The 19,715-nt window shown below is 41.9% G+C and overlaps 1 protein-coding gene across 3 annotated transcripts in view; it reads right to left on the bottom strand.

Moving 5' to 3' along the window:
- The window catches only part of LOC100330028 (homer protein homolog 3), a 96,636-nt gene that overhangs the window by 36,939 nt on the left and 39,982 nt on the right, over positions 1 to 19,715 (bottom strand). For 2 of the 3 annotated variants that reach the window (XR_012395285.1, XM_073931958.1), the window contains exon 5: positions 13,793 to 13,918. Coding sequence is in view for 2 of the 3 variants with exons in the window: in XM_073931958.1 (XP_073788059.1) it covers positions 13,793 to 13,918 (126 nt within the window). In the remaining variant the exon portion in view is untranslated. The remainder of the gene's footprint in view (positions 1 to 13,792; positions 13,919 to 19,715) is intronic. The other variant, XM_073931965.1, reaches the window with a different exon arrangement.

Here is a 19,715-nt window from a genome sequence, read left to right as displayed (position 1 = left end):
GTGTTTGGACTCTACGAGAGTGTTAAAGCTGGCTTCTGCTGACTTCAAGCTATCTTTAGTGAACTTTCTTTTTAATTGAACCGGCTCTTCTTCACCTGAGTCTCATTTTTGGGTTAAAACTGTTGGTTTTCCTACAATATGTGTAGCAAATCCTCACAATGAAAACGCATAAAACAAAACGAGCGGCATTTTCCCACAACACACGCAAATCCGCTTGTTAAAGGGTCAAGAAATCCCAAAACACATAGACAGTCATATATGCTGCTAAAAACAATATTAGGACACAAATATTTCACTAAAAAGTGTAAATTGGTAGTTTTTGCGTTATTTTTGAAGCTTCGTTACGCCGCTTAGGTACTTGTATGTATTTCAGCGTGTAGACCAATGACTGTAAAAAATATGGACGACGCGACAGCCCTTTTTCCCATTGAACGCCTTGAGGGCAAAACGTCTGCTTGACGGGCACAAACTGTCGCAAAAGACTGCTGAAATTGGAGCTTTGACATGCGCAGAAGGACTGTCTGATGGAGCCAGAGGAGGAGCCGCGAAAATGAGCGGAGTCGAGCTTCCAACCAAACGCTTTATGTAAAATCAACCACGCCCCCCGAACTTCTCAGCATGCGTTTGCTGTCATATCAACACAAATGGATGTAATAACGTTAACAAATATGAGGGTTTTATATATTCAATCGCGCCAGCTCCGGGCCGCGGCGCATAACCTACTCGCGGCGTCGCGGGCTGATTCCAGCTCGCATGCGGCAGCGCCGGCTCGCTCGGCCGCCGCATCTGGCTCGATTGACTCAGGCTGGAATCGGGCAGTGAGTCCAGGCATCCGGAGTAGGTCCAGCAGAGGTAGTCAATCTGAGCTCTAAGGGGTAAGTCTCCGGCAGGCGAGAATCTAGCCGGAACTGTGTTTTGCTATCTGGGTGGCGTGTATCAGCAAACTAATAAAGCCTGAAAAAAGCCCTGACCTTAGCGAATAAACAGTGTTCCACCAGGATCATGTATGTCAGAAACTGCAGTTTACTGCTGAACTCATGTTGTCATGGTAAAATAACACAGAAATCGAATAATAACACTTCAGTCTCCTGCCGAAGCTCAGACGCGCTGCTTTGAGAAACTGTCAATCACAACTGTCAATCACGATGACACGCCCAGCATTAAATTACTGCTAAAAACAAACTGTTTACAAAAATGAAGATCTGCACCTATTTCAGCACAATAACCAGCGCCTTAATCGACCAGAACCATCTTTCGGGACATTTTATTGCAAGTGTAATAATTTTTTTTTATTTGGGCTCAAGTCTCTTTCATTAACACGGAGGAGGCGGGCTTTATGACTTGTACTGCAGCCAGCCCCCAGGGGGCGATCTAACAGCCGAGACCTTAAACGCAGGCTTGCGGCACACTTGGTGTAGACTGGACATCTGTACCTAGGAGTACTTTGTGACGTCTCTGAGTGTGCTGCAATTATTCATGAGAAAGGCTTGCTTCAAACCAATCAGTGCGCTCTATTGTGTATGTGGTGCAACTTCATTAATATGCATGATAGTTACAGTGTTCAGACGGCAGAGAGACGCCGTGTTGTGTTGCCAAAACAAGTGGGAGAAGAAGAATTGTTTGGAGATAAGGGTCTTCAGTGTTGTGTCTATAAATGTGCTTTAATGAAGGTTTTGTTTTTATTTTCCCGCTATGAGAGCGCAGCTGGACTCATGTGTGGATTACAGTGCACGCGATACGTGACAGAAATACGTTTGCAGGGAACATTTTTTACCCGAGAGCTTTTCTCATCTGGAAATGGGGAAATCCCGATTTGTCGCTCGTCTACTTTTAATAAAGACGCGGCTCCAGTTGGTGCTGATTGTCCTGTCTCTACAAAGTGTGTGAGTGGTAAGTGAGCGATCAGTGGTCTTTGTTTGTTTATTCAGAGGTAAAGTTAGTTTGTATCGTCAGCAGTACTCTTTCAGTGTTTAAAGACGAACCTTAGTCAAATGTTTTCTAAGTTACTAAAGTTTACAGTACGTTAATTCATTCATTCATTCATTTTCTTGTCGGCTTAGTCCCTTTATTAATCCGGGGTCGCCACAGCGGAATGAACCGCCAACTTATCCAGAAAGTTATTACGCAGCGGATGCACTTCCAGCCGCAACCCATCTCTGGGGAACATCCACACACACATCCACACACTACGGACAATTTAGCCTACCCAATTCACCTGTACCGCATGTCATTGGACTGTGGGGGAAACCGGAGCACCCGGAGAAAACCCACGCGACGGCAGGGAGAACATGCAAATTCCACACAGAAATGCCAACTGAGCCGAGGTTCGAACCAGCGACCTTCTTGCTGTGAAGCACTACCTACTACCTACTGCGCCACTGCTTCGCCTCAGTATGTTAATATCACTACAATATTATGGACTGAAAGATCGGCTGTAAATACTGCTCTCCGAGTGTAAACATGTAAACACCGCAGTCAAACTATTACCATCGTGTAGGATTTTTGCCGCATTTTGTGACAGAAATAACACACATGGCTTTCTGACACAACCTACCGAGTGCATCTAATTTACAGAGAAATGCGGAGGTTTTTTTACTCTCATTCGCCGTCAGTATCAAACATAGCATTAAAAATACACGCTTACAGCAGTTTCTCGAATCAAATATCTTGTTTGTCACGAGGGGCATAAATGAAATTCCTGAATGAAAGAGCCAAACTGCAGTTTATGTCCACCATTTACTAATTTGGCAAATAATTGGATTACTGATGTCCATGTAAACACAGTCACTGTCTTTCTCCTCTGTGAAAATCAGCGTGTATCCAAACCAAAGCTCCCATTATTATGCACCTTCCCTCTTTCCCTTCTCCGACACTCCCCCCTAAACAGAGCTGGACACGCCCACTTTCCTGACTTTTTCCAAACTAAAAGTGTGAAAATACCCTGCTGAAACTGGGGGGTTTCGTGGCCCTTTAAGTGTGACGTCACGCGAAGCGGCTTCCAGGTCCAATCGTTCTGTTAAACTGTATGGGAAGACTCAACAAATGGTATTAATAAACGTTCATAAAGCGATGTAATACTTTCGAAAATCACGATCGCAACATATATATCCATGCCTAATATCCGATGGTCAAAAAGAGATCAATTTTTTATAAGTTGTTAAAATATTGATGCAGCAAGTCCAGAGACTGTTATGTGTACACCATGATTTTATATAAAACTCACTCTAATGTGAGATATAACGAATGAAAATGTAATGTAATGTAATGTGTATTTATGTAGCGCATTTATTGTGTATGGCCATACACCCAAAGCGCTTTACAATCATGAGGGGAAGTCTCTCCACACCACCACCAGTGTGCGGCATCCACTTGGATGATGCGATGGCAGCCACAGGACAACGGCGCCAGTGCGCTCACCACACACCAGCTATTGGTGGAGAGGAGAGACAGTGATAGAGAAAATTCGGTGGATGGGGATGATTGGGAGGCCATGATCGTAAGGGCCGATAGAGGGACTTTGGCCAGGACACCGGGGTTACACCCTTGCTCTTTCACGAGAAGTGCCATGGGATTTTTAATGACCACAGAGAGTCAGGACCTCGGTTTAACGTCTCATCCGAAAGACGGCACCCACTGACAGTGTAGTGACCCCTTCACTATACTGGGACATTAGGACTCACACAGACCACAGGTTGAGCGCCCCCTGCAGAGCTCCACACCCATTATCATGCATCTTTTGAAAAAATTCTAAGGTATACCTGAACCGAAAGTGGTGGGTGTCATGACCCTTTAATAATAAACCTATATAAAATGCTGCGCTTCCCACCTCCAGTCGCAATGACTTCTGGGACTTCTCGAGCGAGTTCGGTGCTCAAGTCTGCATCCATGTGAGTTATCAATCTTGATATTATCGATATCAAGAACACATCCGGGAAGCCTCACGTGTCCTCCATTCTTGCAGTCTTGAGTTTTGGAACTGAACTTTGGCAGTTGATGATGACGTTACACGAGAACACGAGGACGCAAGGTCACTGAAGAATGCCTATCGAGATACAGCCAAGGTTTTAAAACTCTGAGGAATGTCTGTTATACCGTTTCTAAAGTTTTTATTTCCCTTTTTTTGTTTAGTTTATTAGGGCAACATTATCTCCAGTAGAAAAGATCTCCAAAGATATATATATATATTTTTTTAATAATTATTCTTTCAGGGTTTCCACCTTTATTTTTGATAGGACAGTAGAGAGTATTGACAGGAAAGCATGGGGAGCCGAGAGAGGGGAAGGATCGGCATAGGTCCGCGAGGCGGAATCGACCCCGGGTCGCCGTGAGCACCGGAGTGCATGTGTCGACGCACTAACCACTACACCACTTGCGCCGACCTCCAAAGATATTTAAAATTGTAAAGAAATCTGTGTTTTTGAAACTGATGAAGACAGCAGAAGCCAATCATTTATTTGAATTGTTTAGCCGGACATGTTTACTGTTACAAAATATTTTAAATGTTACTCAAAATAAAATATAATGTGTTTCCCAGTGATGGGTTGCGGCTGGAAGGGCATCCGCTGTGTAAAAACTTGCTGGATAAGTTGGCGGTTCATTCCGCTGTGGCGACCCAGGATTAATAAAGGGACTAAGCCGACAAGAAAATGAATAAATGAATGAAAATATAATGTGCTCAAAAGGGAAAAAGAGTTCTAGTTTTCTACTCAGACATTTAGAAAGAATATATTTCAGAGCAGTGATCTCGATTCTGTCAAACCGTGAAACTTGATATGCTTGATGTGAAACTTGATCATACCATCAGAATTTTACACCGGCCCGTGCCTACTTCATACGTCACGACTTAACAAGTAGATAGCACTGAACCCAATGCAAATGTTTCACGGGGACCCAAAACCGTGACAGACCTGGCTATTTAGGTTATGGCTATTTAGGCTAATAACATACAAAAGACAAGGGAATAGTGTAATCAGGATGTTAAAATAATCAAATCTTTTCTTAATTTTTGTAACTGCATGTGTTTTCTTAAATAGCAGCACGTTACGCTCTCTCGACCACCGCACCTACTGGATTCTGTGAAACGATGACAGACTCTGACAAAGCTGAACCTGAAGCAGAATTGAGAGTGAATATGAGAACAAACTTATACTACCTGACAAAAGTCTTATCGTCTATCCAAGTTTTAGGAACAACAAATACTAACTTGACTTCTAGTTGATCATTTGGTATCAGAAGTGTCTTCTATGAAAGGCAAAGGCCTCTAGATTTTGCTTATTTGAGCACAATATAATATGATCATGTCTTGATGTTGACTGATTTCATTAGGACAGTAAGGTCTGACTCTGCTTAGACTAAAGTCTCGTCACTGAACAGAAATAATGTCCAGTATAGAAGATAAAGTCCTGCTGCAGTGGAGACAGAATGAATATTGTGTCTGACTCTATCATGAGCTTGGAGCCGGGCTTCCCAAACTTTTCAGCCCGCAACCCTCTAACTAACAGTAGCCATGTTTCCATCCAAAAATGCGAATAAACTTTATGATCAAAACTGGATTATCGTATAAAAGTTGTGCGAATGAAGCATCGTTTCCATCCAACGAGTCAAAGCGAACAAAATCGTCACTTCCTGATTAACTGGCGCCAAATATCAACAGTAAAAACTGCATTTGCTGCAGTAGGAGAAGCTGCATCAATCTTTTCTAAATGAATGCGCCTCAGAAGACAATCCTGACAAGCAGTGAGCGCGCAGTGGCGTTTGAAGGTGTCAGACGCGGAGCACAGGCGCTCTTGATTCTGGAGGTCATTAATAATATAATAACATTAATACTGAAATGGTAAGGCGTTTTATAATGACCAAAACAACATTTCAGGGGCCTCATGTATCAACGCTGCGTACGCACAAAAACTTTGCGTACGCCAGGTTTCACGCTCAGAATCGCTCACGTTTGGATTTACTAACAATGAACTGAACGTGGGAATGTGCGCAGGTTCACGGCAGCTTTCTGGCAGGCGTACGCACATTTTTTGTGCGTGTCTGTTTTATTTCCATTGGCGACTCCTAGAGGCAGTTGTGTTAAATTCCTCTCTACAAAGTGTCTGATCCTTGCAATGGCAGCTGTATGAGACGGGTTCATCTAGCAGGTATATAAGGTTTCCATACCATACAGTTGACCAGCTAAACATTAAAGCGCAAATTGCAGCAGTCGCAATGTAATCTGAGCAATCTACCGCACACACATTGCTATAAAGACACTATCTGAAGATGAATTTGCATGCGTGAATCAGAAACATTTCCATTCAATAAATGTGCATATAAAATTTGATGCACAAACTTATTGATGATTCCTACTTGTCTTTCTCTTGATAAATAGTGGGCAAAATCTGATATGTAGCGGGGGAAAAAAGAAGAAAGAATTTATCAGACGCTGGATTCGAGCTGAGTTTATGCTCGAACATGTCAGTACATGATCACATGCTTCTTATGAGGTGCGCCACTGAGACTGCTAAGGGTACTGCAACATTTTTCAGTTATAAATCACACTATTTCTGTTTTAAATGCACTCAGTGCGATGTTCAGACCCAACTGTGTTAACCGTATCAGCTAAACTCTCCCACTCTATTTTTTTCTTTTGTTGTTAATTCCGGAGAACAAACTTGCAAATAACACCGCTTTTCTCCGGTCTACCTCCGAAAGCAGCACCTCCAATTCACATTCTGTTCAAAGTTTCTCTTTTTGCTTGATTTTGCCGTTACTTTTTCGTTGGGTTTTTCCATTAGCATAGTCATTAGCATATTCATACGGGGGAGGAGGCAGGGAGGGGTTTTGTGCTCGTGCATGTTGCGCTCAGTTTCACGTTCATTCAGATGTACAAAAGAATATGCGTGGGATTCGGCGTACGCAGTGTTTCATACATCTGAATTTTTTTCTGCGTACGCACATTTACAGCTTTGTGCGTACGCAATGTTTTAGTAAGATTTCCACGCAAGTCTTCGTACATGAGGCCCCAGATGTTTTATAATGTGCTCAGTCTGACGTTTTGTCCATTCACACACATTTTATGCATCACATGATCTATATACACTTATGATTTTTTTTTATTAATAGTTAATTTGTTCCTATTTGTTTCCTATTACTGTAGTATTAAATTACTACAGTATTAAATGTGGGTAATCATTAATTAAAAGGTTATTAGAAAATTAAGCTAACAAACTATTAAATCGCTTGAGTAAAATATGAATATAGTGTTATACATTTGTTACATATAAAAAGATTTTTAATACATATAATGTAGTATTGCCTATATTAACTTGCTATTATTTCCTTCATCAAAAATTAATGCATTATATAAATTAAACCTGTCCAAATTAGATCATTCAGCAAGGCCAGCAAACGAGTATCTGCCATATTATTGTCAGATAATAATAACTGATCAGCTATAATGACTGATTAAAAACTGTTCAGTCTATTATATTGAATGGCGATCGGAAACAATGCTCCCCATTCGGCCGTCTCAATCACAATATTTGTGAAATAAGGTAAACACTATTGTTTATTGTGTACAATATTTATTACTCATATATATCAAAATATATCGATGACGATGTCCAAAAAGACGTTAATAACATTAACATCCGTCGTAACCATATATGGTTTGCCTAGATTGAGTGTCCTAGATTGTGTGTGCCTAAAACGTGTGTGGTTCTGCGGGCCTGCAGCTGGATATTATTGATCCTACCCAGTTAGGCGCATAAGTTTTTTATGCGCATTTTCAAAATTTATGCGCATCATGGCGTTTCCATTAACTGTTTTTTTTATGCGCATTTGCAAAATGCGTAAAAAATAGGTGGATGGAAACATAGCTAGCGCCAGTGATTAACGACCCCCGATATTCTGTAGTGTGGTTATAAATATATAATCAAGCACACAACAGCACACACATACCAATAGGCCCAAGTCTATTCATCAATTGATTATGGAGAACACAACTCGGACATCATCCTCAAGGTTCACTAATGGCTTTAGTATTTATTTTTACTGTAAATGAGTTCAGTAAAGGTGTCAGAAAGTTTAACCTGGTGCCATAAAGTCAATGTGCTACATCAGACATTATTGCTGTGTCTTTAACATAACCCGATCACCCCATGGGTCGCAAGAAAGCTTCATTATTAATCTGGGGTCGCTACATCAGAATGAACCAACAACTTATTCAGCATATGTTTTTACGTAGCGGATGCCCTTTCAGCTGCAACCCATCTCTGGGAAACATCCACACACACTCACACACTACGGACAATTTAGCCTACCTAATTCCCCTGTACAGCATCTCTTTGGACTGTGGGGGAAACCGGAGCACCGGAGGAAACTCATGCAAACATGCAAACTCCACACAGAAATGCCAACTGACCCAGCCAAGGCTTGAACCAGTGACCTTCTTGCTGAGGCGACAGCACTACCTACTGCGCCACTGTAATACAGACTCTATATGAACAGGCGGTCATGAGAAGAGCCATAAATATTAGTGCCAACTCCAAACATGCTCTTTTCAGTGAATATCAGATGTTACCATCAGGAAAAAGACTGAGAATGCCAATGTGGAAAACCAATAGACTGAAGCTTTAGTTGTTCCTACCTCGAAAAACTGTTGAACTCTACCAATGCCACTGCATCTGTAGTACATTAGCACCTGACTGGGTTCTGTGTTTTATATATTTAATATTTATATACGGTCTTATATTGTAAACAATGTATGTTCTTAATTGTTTTGTTTGTTTTATTTATTTTATTGTCCGTTTAGAGCACGGTCCTGGAGGGCTGGTGTCCTACATATTTTAGTTCCAACCCCAATTAAACACACTTGTAGCTAATCAAGCTCTTACTAGATATACTAGAACAGGGGTCACCAACCCTGTTCCTGGAGAGCTACCTTCCTGCACATTTCAGTTGCAACCCTGACCAAACACACCTGTTTGTAATTATCAAGTGCTGCTTTAGGTACTATTAATTGGTTCAGGTGTGTTTGATCAGGGTTGGGACTGAATTCTGCAGGAAGGTAGCTCTCCAGGAAATGGGTTGGTGACCCCTGTACTAGAAACTTCCAGGCAGGTGTGTTGAAGCAAGTTGGTGCTAAACTATGCAGGACACAAGCCCTCCAGGACCGAGTTTGGACACCCCTGGTTTAGAGCAATGTTGTACCATCTTTTTTCCCCCCAAGACAAATTTCCTCTCGGGGACAAATAAAGTTTATCCTTATTGGTTTTGTTTTATTTTACATTAAAAAATGTTATAGTAAAATTGTTGTTTAATCTTTTAAATTACTTTTTGTTTTTTTCATAAAAAAAAAAACTACAAAAATTATTGATAAGAGAACCGTTAAAGTACCGACCTTATATTTGGTACTGATAAAAGTAGTAATATCATTAAAACCATAACGATACCCATCCCTATCTGTAATGTAATGGGCAGCACAAATGTCTTGTTACCTCAGGCTGTTGATGTTGCCTTCTACTCTGCAGTTCTCTCATACTGAATGTAACCCCAAACCATGATTTTTCCTTCACCAAACTTGACTGATTTCTATAAGAATCTTGGCTCCATGCGGGATCCAGTAGGTCTTCAGCAAATGCAGCAGCCAGAGTTCTTATCAGGTCTTGGAAGTATGATCATATCACCCCAATGTTATCCTCCTTACACTGGCTGCCTGTTAAGTTTCGTATTGAATTTAAATATTACTTCTCATCTATAAAGCTCTAAATAATCGAGCTCCTGTTTATCTAACCAACCTTCTGTCTCGCTACAATCCAGCTCGCTCTTTAAGATCTCAAAACTCAGGGCTTCTGGTAGTACCTAGAATAGCAAAGTCGAGTAAAGGAGGTCGAGTCTTCTCATTTATGGCTCCTAAACTCTGGAATAGCCTTCCTGATAACGTCCGAGGCTCAGACACACTCTCTCAGTTCAAAACTAGATTAAAGACCTATCTGTTTAGTAAAGCATACACTCAATGCATCACTTAGCGATATGATACATCAATGTGCTCCACGCAGGTTTCTGCATCTTGATTATATACACTATGAGAAGCAGCTAAGCTAATTATTCTCTTTATTTCCACCTGGGGATACTCATCCCGAGACCCTCAGACCATGCAGCGCCACTAATTCGATCCAAGACCAGCGACGAGATGATCACAGGGTTTCCATATCCTTGACCAGACCATCTCCTGTGCAACTACTGTGGTGGTCATGGAGGAGTGGAGAGCATGAGACTGATTCCTGCGACGCTCTTCGCTAAGGTCCAGCTTCCTGCCTCCGGCTCCTTGACTGCAGCTGCACAAGACGTTTGGCCAGTGGAGAAATGGTCGTGCCCAATCGAGCCTGGTTTCTCTAAAGGTTTTTTTTCTTCATTTTCACCAATTGGTGAGGTTTTTTCCTCGCCACTGTCGCCACTGGCTTGCATGGTTCAGGATCTGTAGAGCTGCGCATCAATGGATTTGCTCTTCAGTGTTTGGACTCTCAGTAGAGACTATTAAACCACACTGAACTGAGCTAAACTGAACTGAACTTAAACTTTAAAAATGATCTACACAGCTTCAATTCACTGTGATCTTCTATGTGAAGCTGCTTTGACACAATCTACATCGTAAAAGCGCTATACAAATAAAGCTGAATTGAATTGAATATTTGAGATGACTGAGATGCAGTTCAACAGATCATTCAAGGGAAAAATCCACCTTCTGCCACTTTTCCAAATGATCAACTAGAAGTCAAGTCATTATTTGTTGCTCTTACAACTGAGAACGATGACAAGACTTTGGTCAGGTAGTGTATTATTTAAACTAAATCTCAATGGCTTAGTCACGTTCCACTGTGTTCCAGTTAATGATATTAATGACCTTAAATTACTAAAGCAGTATCATATGTTAAATATACGTTTTTACTTAAGAATCGATCTTAAAGGGCCATGAAAGCCCCTCGTTTCAGCAGGGTGTTTTCACACCTCTACTTTGGAAAAAGTCAGAAAAGTGGGCGTGTCCAGCTCTGTTTAGGGGGGAGTGTCGGAGGAACTAAAGTGGGATGGTGTGGGAGTGTCTATTTGGGCGCGCGCGAGTTTTAGAGTCAAAACACACACACCCAAACAAACACGGGAGAAAGTGATGGCGTTTACATGGACATCTGTAGTCGAATTATTTGCCAAATTATTAAATGGTGGACTTTAACTGCAGTTTGGCTCTTTCATTCAGGGAATTCATTCATGTCCCTCGCGACAAACGAGATATTTGATTGGAGGAACTGCTGTAAGCGTGTATTTTTCATGCAATGTTTGATACCGCACGGCGAATGAGAGAAAAAAAAACTCTGCATTTCCCAGAAACTTAGATGCACACAGCAGGTAGCGTCAGAAAGCCGAGTGTGTTATTACGATCACAAAATGCGGTGAAAATCCTACACAAGGTTAAAGTTTGGTTGTAGTGCTAACATGTTTACACTCGGTGCTATAGTTAGTTCGATACGAACAGACTGAATAAACAAAGAGCACTAGTCACTCACTTACCAAATCTGTAGAGACAGGACAATCACCAGCAACTAGAGCCGCGTCTTTATTAAGAGGAGACTACAAGCGAATCCGGATCTCAGCGTTTGCAGATGAGAACAGCTCTCAGGTAAACAATAATCCTCCTTAGACTCGTAAGTTATTGTTGTCGAGCGTCGCGTACACTGTTAATCCACACGTGACTCCAGATGAGCTCAACAAAACTTAGCTGCAGCAAACTATAAAAGCAACACTTCACGCTTGTTTTGCCAACACAATGTGGCGTCTCTGCCGTCTAAACACTGTGAAAGTAATGAATATTAATGAAGTTGCACAATAAAGCGCGCTGATTGGTTTGAACCAAGCCTTACTCATGCATTAATGCAGCACACTGTAAGACGTAATAAGACACACTCTGGCACAGGCGTCCAGTCTGCACGCTGGAATACACGCTATTATGTCATGACCGTGACGCAGCTTCAAAAATTCATTTCAAACCGGAAGTACGAATTTGCTTGAAATAACGCAAAAACAACCAATTTACACTTTTTAGTGAAATATAGGCGTCCTAATAGTGTTTTTAGCAGTGTGGGACACATATACGACTGTCAACAGCTCAAAACATGTGTTTTGGTGTTTCGTGACCCTTTAAAGCATAAGGTATGTGAGGTATGTATATTTCAGTATCGATCCGCACATCACTAACAGAGTCTGACAAAAGTGAACCATGAGCAGAACTGAGAGTGAATAGGAGAAGGAACGTGTGCTGGCGGGGAGCTGGAGAACGCTTAAAGGCTCTTCAGCAGCCTGTTGACCTGGAAAGATGAGCAGCTCCACATCACACAGACAGACTGTGGAGAGCCAACAGGACCGCTCCGGATAATTTTATCACTGTCCTAGTTCTCCACGCACTTCCCAGAGAGACGAATGACCCAGCTCATCCCGCACTGGTGAGGTGGCTCTAGGATTACAGTAACCCTTCATTCACCACACACACACATGCACACACACATGCACACACTCACAGATCTGACTGATGCGAAGCGCAAACCCGAGACTAATATAGATCTGCCTTTTTAAATTGGCTGTAAATTTCAGTTTCGTTTCAGATTTATGTCATCATTTAAGTTTTATTTTTTGAACACACGTCTATTTGTTTATATTTTTAGTGCAAGTTTCAGTCATTCTAGTTTAGAAGAGTTTACCCTTGTTCAAATGTACTACCCTTTCGTTGTGTTGGGGGCTGTTTTTACCCCGTTGACTTCCATTATACATAGGCTAATTTCCAGCCATTTCCAGCCTGATCTTAGCTGGGCAGGCTTTTGAAAAAAACAGCTTAAACCAGCCTAGGCTGGTTGGCTGGTTTTAGCTGGTCAACCAGGCTGGTTTTAGAGGGGTTTTGGTCATTTCCAGGCTGGTTTCCAGCCAGTTCCAGCCTAGTCTTAGCTGGTCAGGCTGGGAGATGACCAGCTAAATCCAGCTTGACCAGCCTGGTTTAAGCTGGATATAGCTGGTTTTGGCTGGGCTCCCAGCCTGGCTAGGCTGGTCAAGCTGGTTTTAGCTGGTCATCTCCCAGCCTGACCAGCTAAGACTAGGCTGGAACTGGCTGGAAACCAGCCTGGAAATGACCAAAACCCCTCTAAAACCAGACTGGTTGACCAGCTAAAACCAGCCAACCAGCCTAGGCTGGTTTAAGCTGTTTTTTTCAAAAGGGACATGTTTTCATCAAAGTTGTTCACAATACTTCTCCGTTCACAGAATTTGTAATGTCAAATGTGTAAACATTCAGTTTACAGTTGGCGCTTTTGCCTTTGGACGTCTCTGGGACAGAATAAGCTGCATGAATGCTAAAGTGCTAAATGCTAAAAGTGAAACCATCTACAAAAGCTTGACCCCTTCTATATAAACAAACACAGCGCAGCTGTTTAGAGCTAGTTTCTAGTTAATGACGTCAGAATTTACCGCTATTTTGGAATGGAAGTGTGAACGGTCCTTTCTGGAAAAAAGTAGTTTTGGAAATTTTACAGATATTTACCGGTATCACTGAGTGAAAGGGGCTATCACAACGACAGTTTTGGGAAACACTCGTCACTACATCGTTCTTTCCCAAACGATGCATTGCATTATGATAGTTCAGTTACGAGTTACGTCTTTGTTTGGGAAACACACCCCAGATTGTCTCTTTTCTGTTCACATGCACTGTGGATTTGCGAGAGAATAACAAGGTGTGGCATGAGACTATGAGACCCCGGATTTTATGTAGTATTACATGTAAAAGGGAAGGCACCTGAGGAGCAGCGATACTGAGGGCTGCAGTGCTCAGCTCCATCTTGTCCTGTGATTTCTCTCTGGCCAGACGTGCAGCTTCCTTCACCTCTCGAAAGCGCTCAGCAAACTGCACACAAAAACACATAATACACCATTATATAAGAGGATGATGCAAGTGTATGCAAACATTTCACTGTACAACTAGATTAAGTTGTAGTCTCAGGCATTTTGCTCCTGTGTTTGAGGGATTATGTATTGTTTGTAAAGGGACCAACTACACAAATCAGGCAATTGAGGAAAAGCACACATACCCTAATGAAATATTTCTTTGTAAGTATAAAACCAGACTTTTCAATACTATTTGAGTCAAAGTGCAAAAGTACTTAATGATTAATTATTATTTTGCCAGGTAAATTACTTGCTAATTCAAGATAATTAAAGGTGCCCTGTAATGAAAATCTGGGTATACCAAGGCATAGTAGAGTAATAAGAGATTAGTATATGGAAATGGGCATACTGTGAGCCTCAGACATAATTTTCTCTCCTCAATCTCATGTAAATTCATTGAGTGTAAAACCCCAGCGGACAACAAGCCAATCAGAACACAAAGCAAACTGATACTCACAAGCCACGCCCTCATCATTAGCATGCAAGCCTACTTTGGGTCATTCATCCAGATCTGGTGAGCATCCGCATCATCAAGAGAAAAGCTTCTTCTTATATGTAGCTCTGAGATCATTAATCTGCACACCTCAGGTTGCGTTTGATAAGCCAAACATTTTCCAGTGAGAAAACAATTTAGTTTAACTCCCTTAGTTATTTTTAAACTTGTATTTACTTACTATGAGTGTGTTATTTTGAAAACGTGAGCCCAAATCAAATCAGGCCTTTATTTGTCACATACACTTTCGTATCGTTAAATTGAACCCTCCCCCCCGACCATACACAAACATCACAATTTTCAGGGGAAGACAGGTCACAGGAGGTATATTTTAGAAAAGGGAAGTAAGATACATTTCAGGATAGGGAAGCCGAAAAAAATCCCTCTCACCTTGCTCTTGAATTAGGACAGTGTGAGATCAGGGAGAAAAAAAGCCCCTGCAGTCAAGCACATGAACACACAAACAGACATAACATCCCAGCAGGGGATGGGAACAGGGGATGTGGATATAGACTGATGAGGGTGGGCAGCCATGTGGCCCTGCAGCCAGGGGGCGCTGGTCACAAACCCCCCCAGTGGGTGAAAGCAGATGAAGGATGAGGGGCTAGGTGGTGATTGTCTATCTGTAGATGTGCTTGTCTGTGTGAGTGTAAGCCTGTAGAGTCCAACAGGTGTCCTTGACAGGGAGCAGGAATTTGAGAGTGTCTCCTTATCTTGCTATCCAGGAGAAGTTTTCTCCAGCAGAGGCTGTCTGGCACGAAAAAAAAAAAAACAGAGGAGCCGAAAGAGTAGAAAAGTACTTCAACTTTAGGTCAATATCTGCCAATTTCACAGATATTTAATGTCCGTCACTGGTCTCCAGGTCTGGCCAAATGTTGTTGCAAAGCCGCTAGTTTCACCCCAAGGTTTTCAAATTTGCGGTCTAGGACCATCGTCTAATTATTAGCGAGCCTACCCATCCGCGTTTCAATCAAGCCGGCCAGCCTGGTGGGGTTTTGAGCAGCACTGACCGCTTTCATTAATTGTCGATACCCCAGGGCCCACATAAGCCCATCAGCAGAAACCCTGTTATCAAAGTTCCCAATAGGTAGGCCCACACGGAATCTGCGCGCACAGAATTCCGCAGATTTTCCGCAGAATTCCGCAGATTTTCCACAGATTTCTGCAGATTTTTAGCCTATCATTAATTCTGTTTATTTACTTGATGAAATGTGTAAATCTGAATTTGTTCAGTTTTTATTCAGTAATTTATTACTTTTTATTTAATATATTAAGGTCTAAGTTATGATACTCCGCTGGATACTCCCAAAATAATTCCGCAGAAATCCGCAGATTTTTACCAAAATTCTGCGCAGAAATAGCAAAAAACGTCCGCAGATTCCGGCTGGCCCTACCAATAGGTAAATATCTTCAATATCCTCCAGAGACAGAGCAGCCAGGCACACGACACACCACTTTTCCCACCCGTCCATCACGTATCCAGCTGCAAACGTCCCCGCAGGACAAGTGGGCTCTCCCAAGCCCAAACTTCTCGTCGAGAAGATGGTGTCAATCGCTTTCAGAGATCAGTTGATCAAATCCATAATTCCTTATTCGTTTTGATAGCAGGGCACAGAGAGCCTCAGAGATAGATTAAGATGAAGATATGAGGAGCCAGCAAGGAGAGATATGGGACGGAGTGGAAAAAAGTGCGACCGCCTTCACCAAGAGCCAAAGAAAGAACTCAAATTGTTTACCATGTTACTGGGAAACGACTGCATGAAACATGTTCAAAATCGTTTCAGAATGTAAAATGCAGGATATACAGATTACACAAGCATTCCTCTCCACTCTGAAGACGCATAAGGAATGTTTAGTTACGTCTTTTGTTAATTTATTTTAATTATTATGGAATTTTATGTGCATGTTTCAACAAACACATGTAGACTGCTGAATTGTGTCAAATCACTCTGCTCAACTGTCATCTGTTCATGCAGAAGCTGATACTAAGGGTGCTTTCACACCTGTGAATCGATTCAGTTGTTCCGAAACAGAGATTACAATTGTTACATTGTTGCTCTTTGCTCTTGGAGCGGTTCGCTTTCACATTGCAAAGTTTCTAATCGAACCAAAAGAGCTAAAACAAGTCACGTGCGAGTAAACTCTCCTCACATTGGTCAGAGTGTCAGAGTTTATTTTGCAGCGTCCCGCTAAGCTGTCAGGAGAGGTGGTGGTTTGGTGGTGATTGACAGGGTGCGCGCGCGACGTGTCTGAGGAGAGACGCGGTGGGGAGGGTGCGCGACAATGCCTATTTAAGGACCGGGAGGGAGACGAGAGATTACCGGGAGGTCATCACTCATTTGCGGGCATCCGGAGACTCGCGAAACTTCCCGCCCTACTCATAATTTTCTCTTCATATAGCCGTAAGCCTATTACATATCCATAAAACACTGATATAACCGCGCTCGGATCGGATCGCTTTCTCACTGCAATCGAACCGCTCCAGGGTTCATTTCAATCGAGCCGAGACCACCTCATTCAAGCGATCTCGGAGCGATTACTTTGGCGCGGAACAGAGCGCGATTGCCCTGTTCACATATGCCAAACGAACCGCGCTAACTGGGCAAACGCGATACGTTCCGAAACAAAAGTGTAGGTGTGAAAGCACCCTAAGTCCTGACTGTGTTTTCTCTGACAATATAGCTTCAAATTACAACGTTATACATCTCTATCACTCACTTTCGTCAAGTTTAATTAGAATTTAGCCTTTATCCACAACAGATCTGGGGCCTCATGTACGAAGACTTGCGTGGAAATCTTACTAAAACATTGCGTACGCACAAAGCTGTAAATGTGCGTACGCAGAAAAAATTTCAGATGTATGAAACACTGCGTACGCCGAATCTCACGCATATTCTTTTGTACATCTGAATGAACGTGAAACTGAGCGCAACATGCACGAGCACAAAACCCCTCCCTGCCTCCTCCCCCGTATGAATATGCTAATGACTATGCTAATGGCAAAACCCAACGAAAAAGCAACGGCAAAAGCAAGCAAAAACAGAAACTTTGAACAGAATGTGAAATGGAGCTGCTGCTTTCGGAGGTAGACCGGAGAGAAGCGGTGTTATTTGCAAGTTTGTTCTCCGGAATTAACAACAAAAGAAAAAAATAGAGTGGGAGAGTTTAGCTGATACGGTTAACACAGTTGGGTCTGAACATCGCACTGAGTGCATTTAAAAACAAACAGTGTGGTTTATATCTGTAAAATGTTGCAGGACCCTTAACAGTCTCAGTGGCGCACCTCATAAGACGCATGTGATCATGTTTTGACACGTTCGAGCATAAACTCGGCTCGAATCCAGCGTCTGATGAACTCTTTCTTCTTTTTTTGCCCGCTACATATCAGATTTTGCCCACTATTTATCACGAGAAAGACTAGTAGGAATCATTAATAAGTCTGTGCATCATATTTTATTTGCACATTTATTGATTGGAAATGTTTCTGATTCACGCATGCAAATTCATCTTCAGATAGTGTCTTTATAGCAATGTGCGTGCAGTAGATTGCTCAGATTACATTGGGAAAACAGGCGACTGCTGCAAATTGTGCTTTAATGTTTAGCTGGTCAACTGTATGGTATGGAAACCTTATATACCTGCTAGATGAACCCGTCTCATACAGCTGCCATTGCAAGGCTCAGACACTTTGTAGAGAGGAATTTAACACAACTGCCTCTAGGAGTCGCCAATGGAAATAAAACAGACACGCACAAAAAATGTGCGTACGCCAGCCATAAAGCTGCCATGAACCTGCGCACATTCCCACGTTCAGTTCATTGTTAGTAAATCCAAACGTGAGCGATTCTGAGCGTGAAACCTGGCGTACGCAAAGTTTTTGTGCGTACGCAGCGTTGATACATGAGGCCCCTGGTGAGCAAAATAGGTTAACATTACTCTGATGGGTGTTCGTTTGTCCTTGTTAAGCATAGGGTTGGGTATCGCTGTGTTTTTTTCGATACCGGTGCCAAAACGGTGCCTGAATCGATACTTTTTAGCCACAAAATGATAGTGGATGAATCTAAAAAAATATTTTATTTAACAAAATATTTTTAAAAAAATCATTTTAATAGAACAATATAATTACAGTTTAAAGTAAACATCAATTCATATTGTATTACATTAATACATTTCCTGTGATCATTTGTTGGTTAGCATGAATTTAAGATTTGCATGATGAAATTACATTAGCTTACTATTAACCTGTGGGGGGGCGGGCAGGGGCCACGCACTTATAGGAGCACATTTTAACATTATTGGAAGTGATTTGTGTTCATGCATCACTCTGCAGTCTTCATAAACAAGATCATTAAATAACTTAAACTCAAAAGAATCTTCCTTGTTTATTTATTTGACAAGTAACGTTATACTGGTGTAGGAGAACACAATTCTAACATTCAAGTACACCAAGGCACATTGCTGCACCTGTAAACTTTAACAGGCCTACAGCTGACGTCAATTTATTTTGCCCTCCATTCATTCACAATAATGTTTCTGAAAACTTTTACAGTGTTTCCTAAAATATAATTATTCTGGAGTCATAATAAGTCCTATTTCTTATTGTTTATTTCGTGCATTGATAATGACTAAAACACATTGAATGACAGTAAAAAGTAGCAATTTTACCCAATAAATGCGTTAATAATATTAACTGATTTATATATAGTCATTCAAATGAACTTAAAACGATTAAAAGCTGCAGCAAACATTTATTTAGGCCCGAACTACAAAACCAAATGTAAAACAATTTTAGTATCAGTTTTGCTTAAGTTGCACGCTAGTGTTGCAGGAGAGGGGAGTGGTCGCTTTAAGACTTGCTATTTACGGGAGTTGTAGTCCATGGCGAAGTGTATTGTGGGTAGTGTAGTTCGACACGCATTCTGGATGATGCGAGCTCGCTGTGTGTTGTGCTGTGCAGCTGAAGCTGAGGAAGAAAGTTTTACTTGGCTTTGTTTTATGATCACTCAAGTTATTCCACCCGAGAGCTGTTCATAACTAGATAGAATAAACAGAGATAGAAATGGAGATAGATTGATCTCTGCAGCAGCTGCCGGAGAGCTGCGCACTGCAGACGCAGCTGGTGTGAAATGCAAACGCCTGCGTGCTGCTTACGCACTGCTTTCGCTTGTGGTGTGAAACAGGCGTAACGTCCTTGCCGCAGCACCGAAATTAGGCACCGAAATTCATACGCTGATTTAATACCGGTACGTACGGTTACCTAGGT

The sequence above is a fragment of the Danio rerio genome, chromosome 2, assembly GCF_049306965.1.
Source record: "Danio rerio strain Tuebingen ecotype United States chromosome 2, GRCz12tu, whole genome shotgun sequence".
Lineage (NCBI taxonomy): Eukaryota > Metazoa > Chordata > Actinopteri > Cypriniformes > Danionidae > Danio > Danio rerio.
The sequence above is the reverse complement of the archived record's forward strand: the minus strand, read 5'-3'. Positions and strand labels throughout refer to the sequence as shown.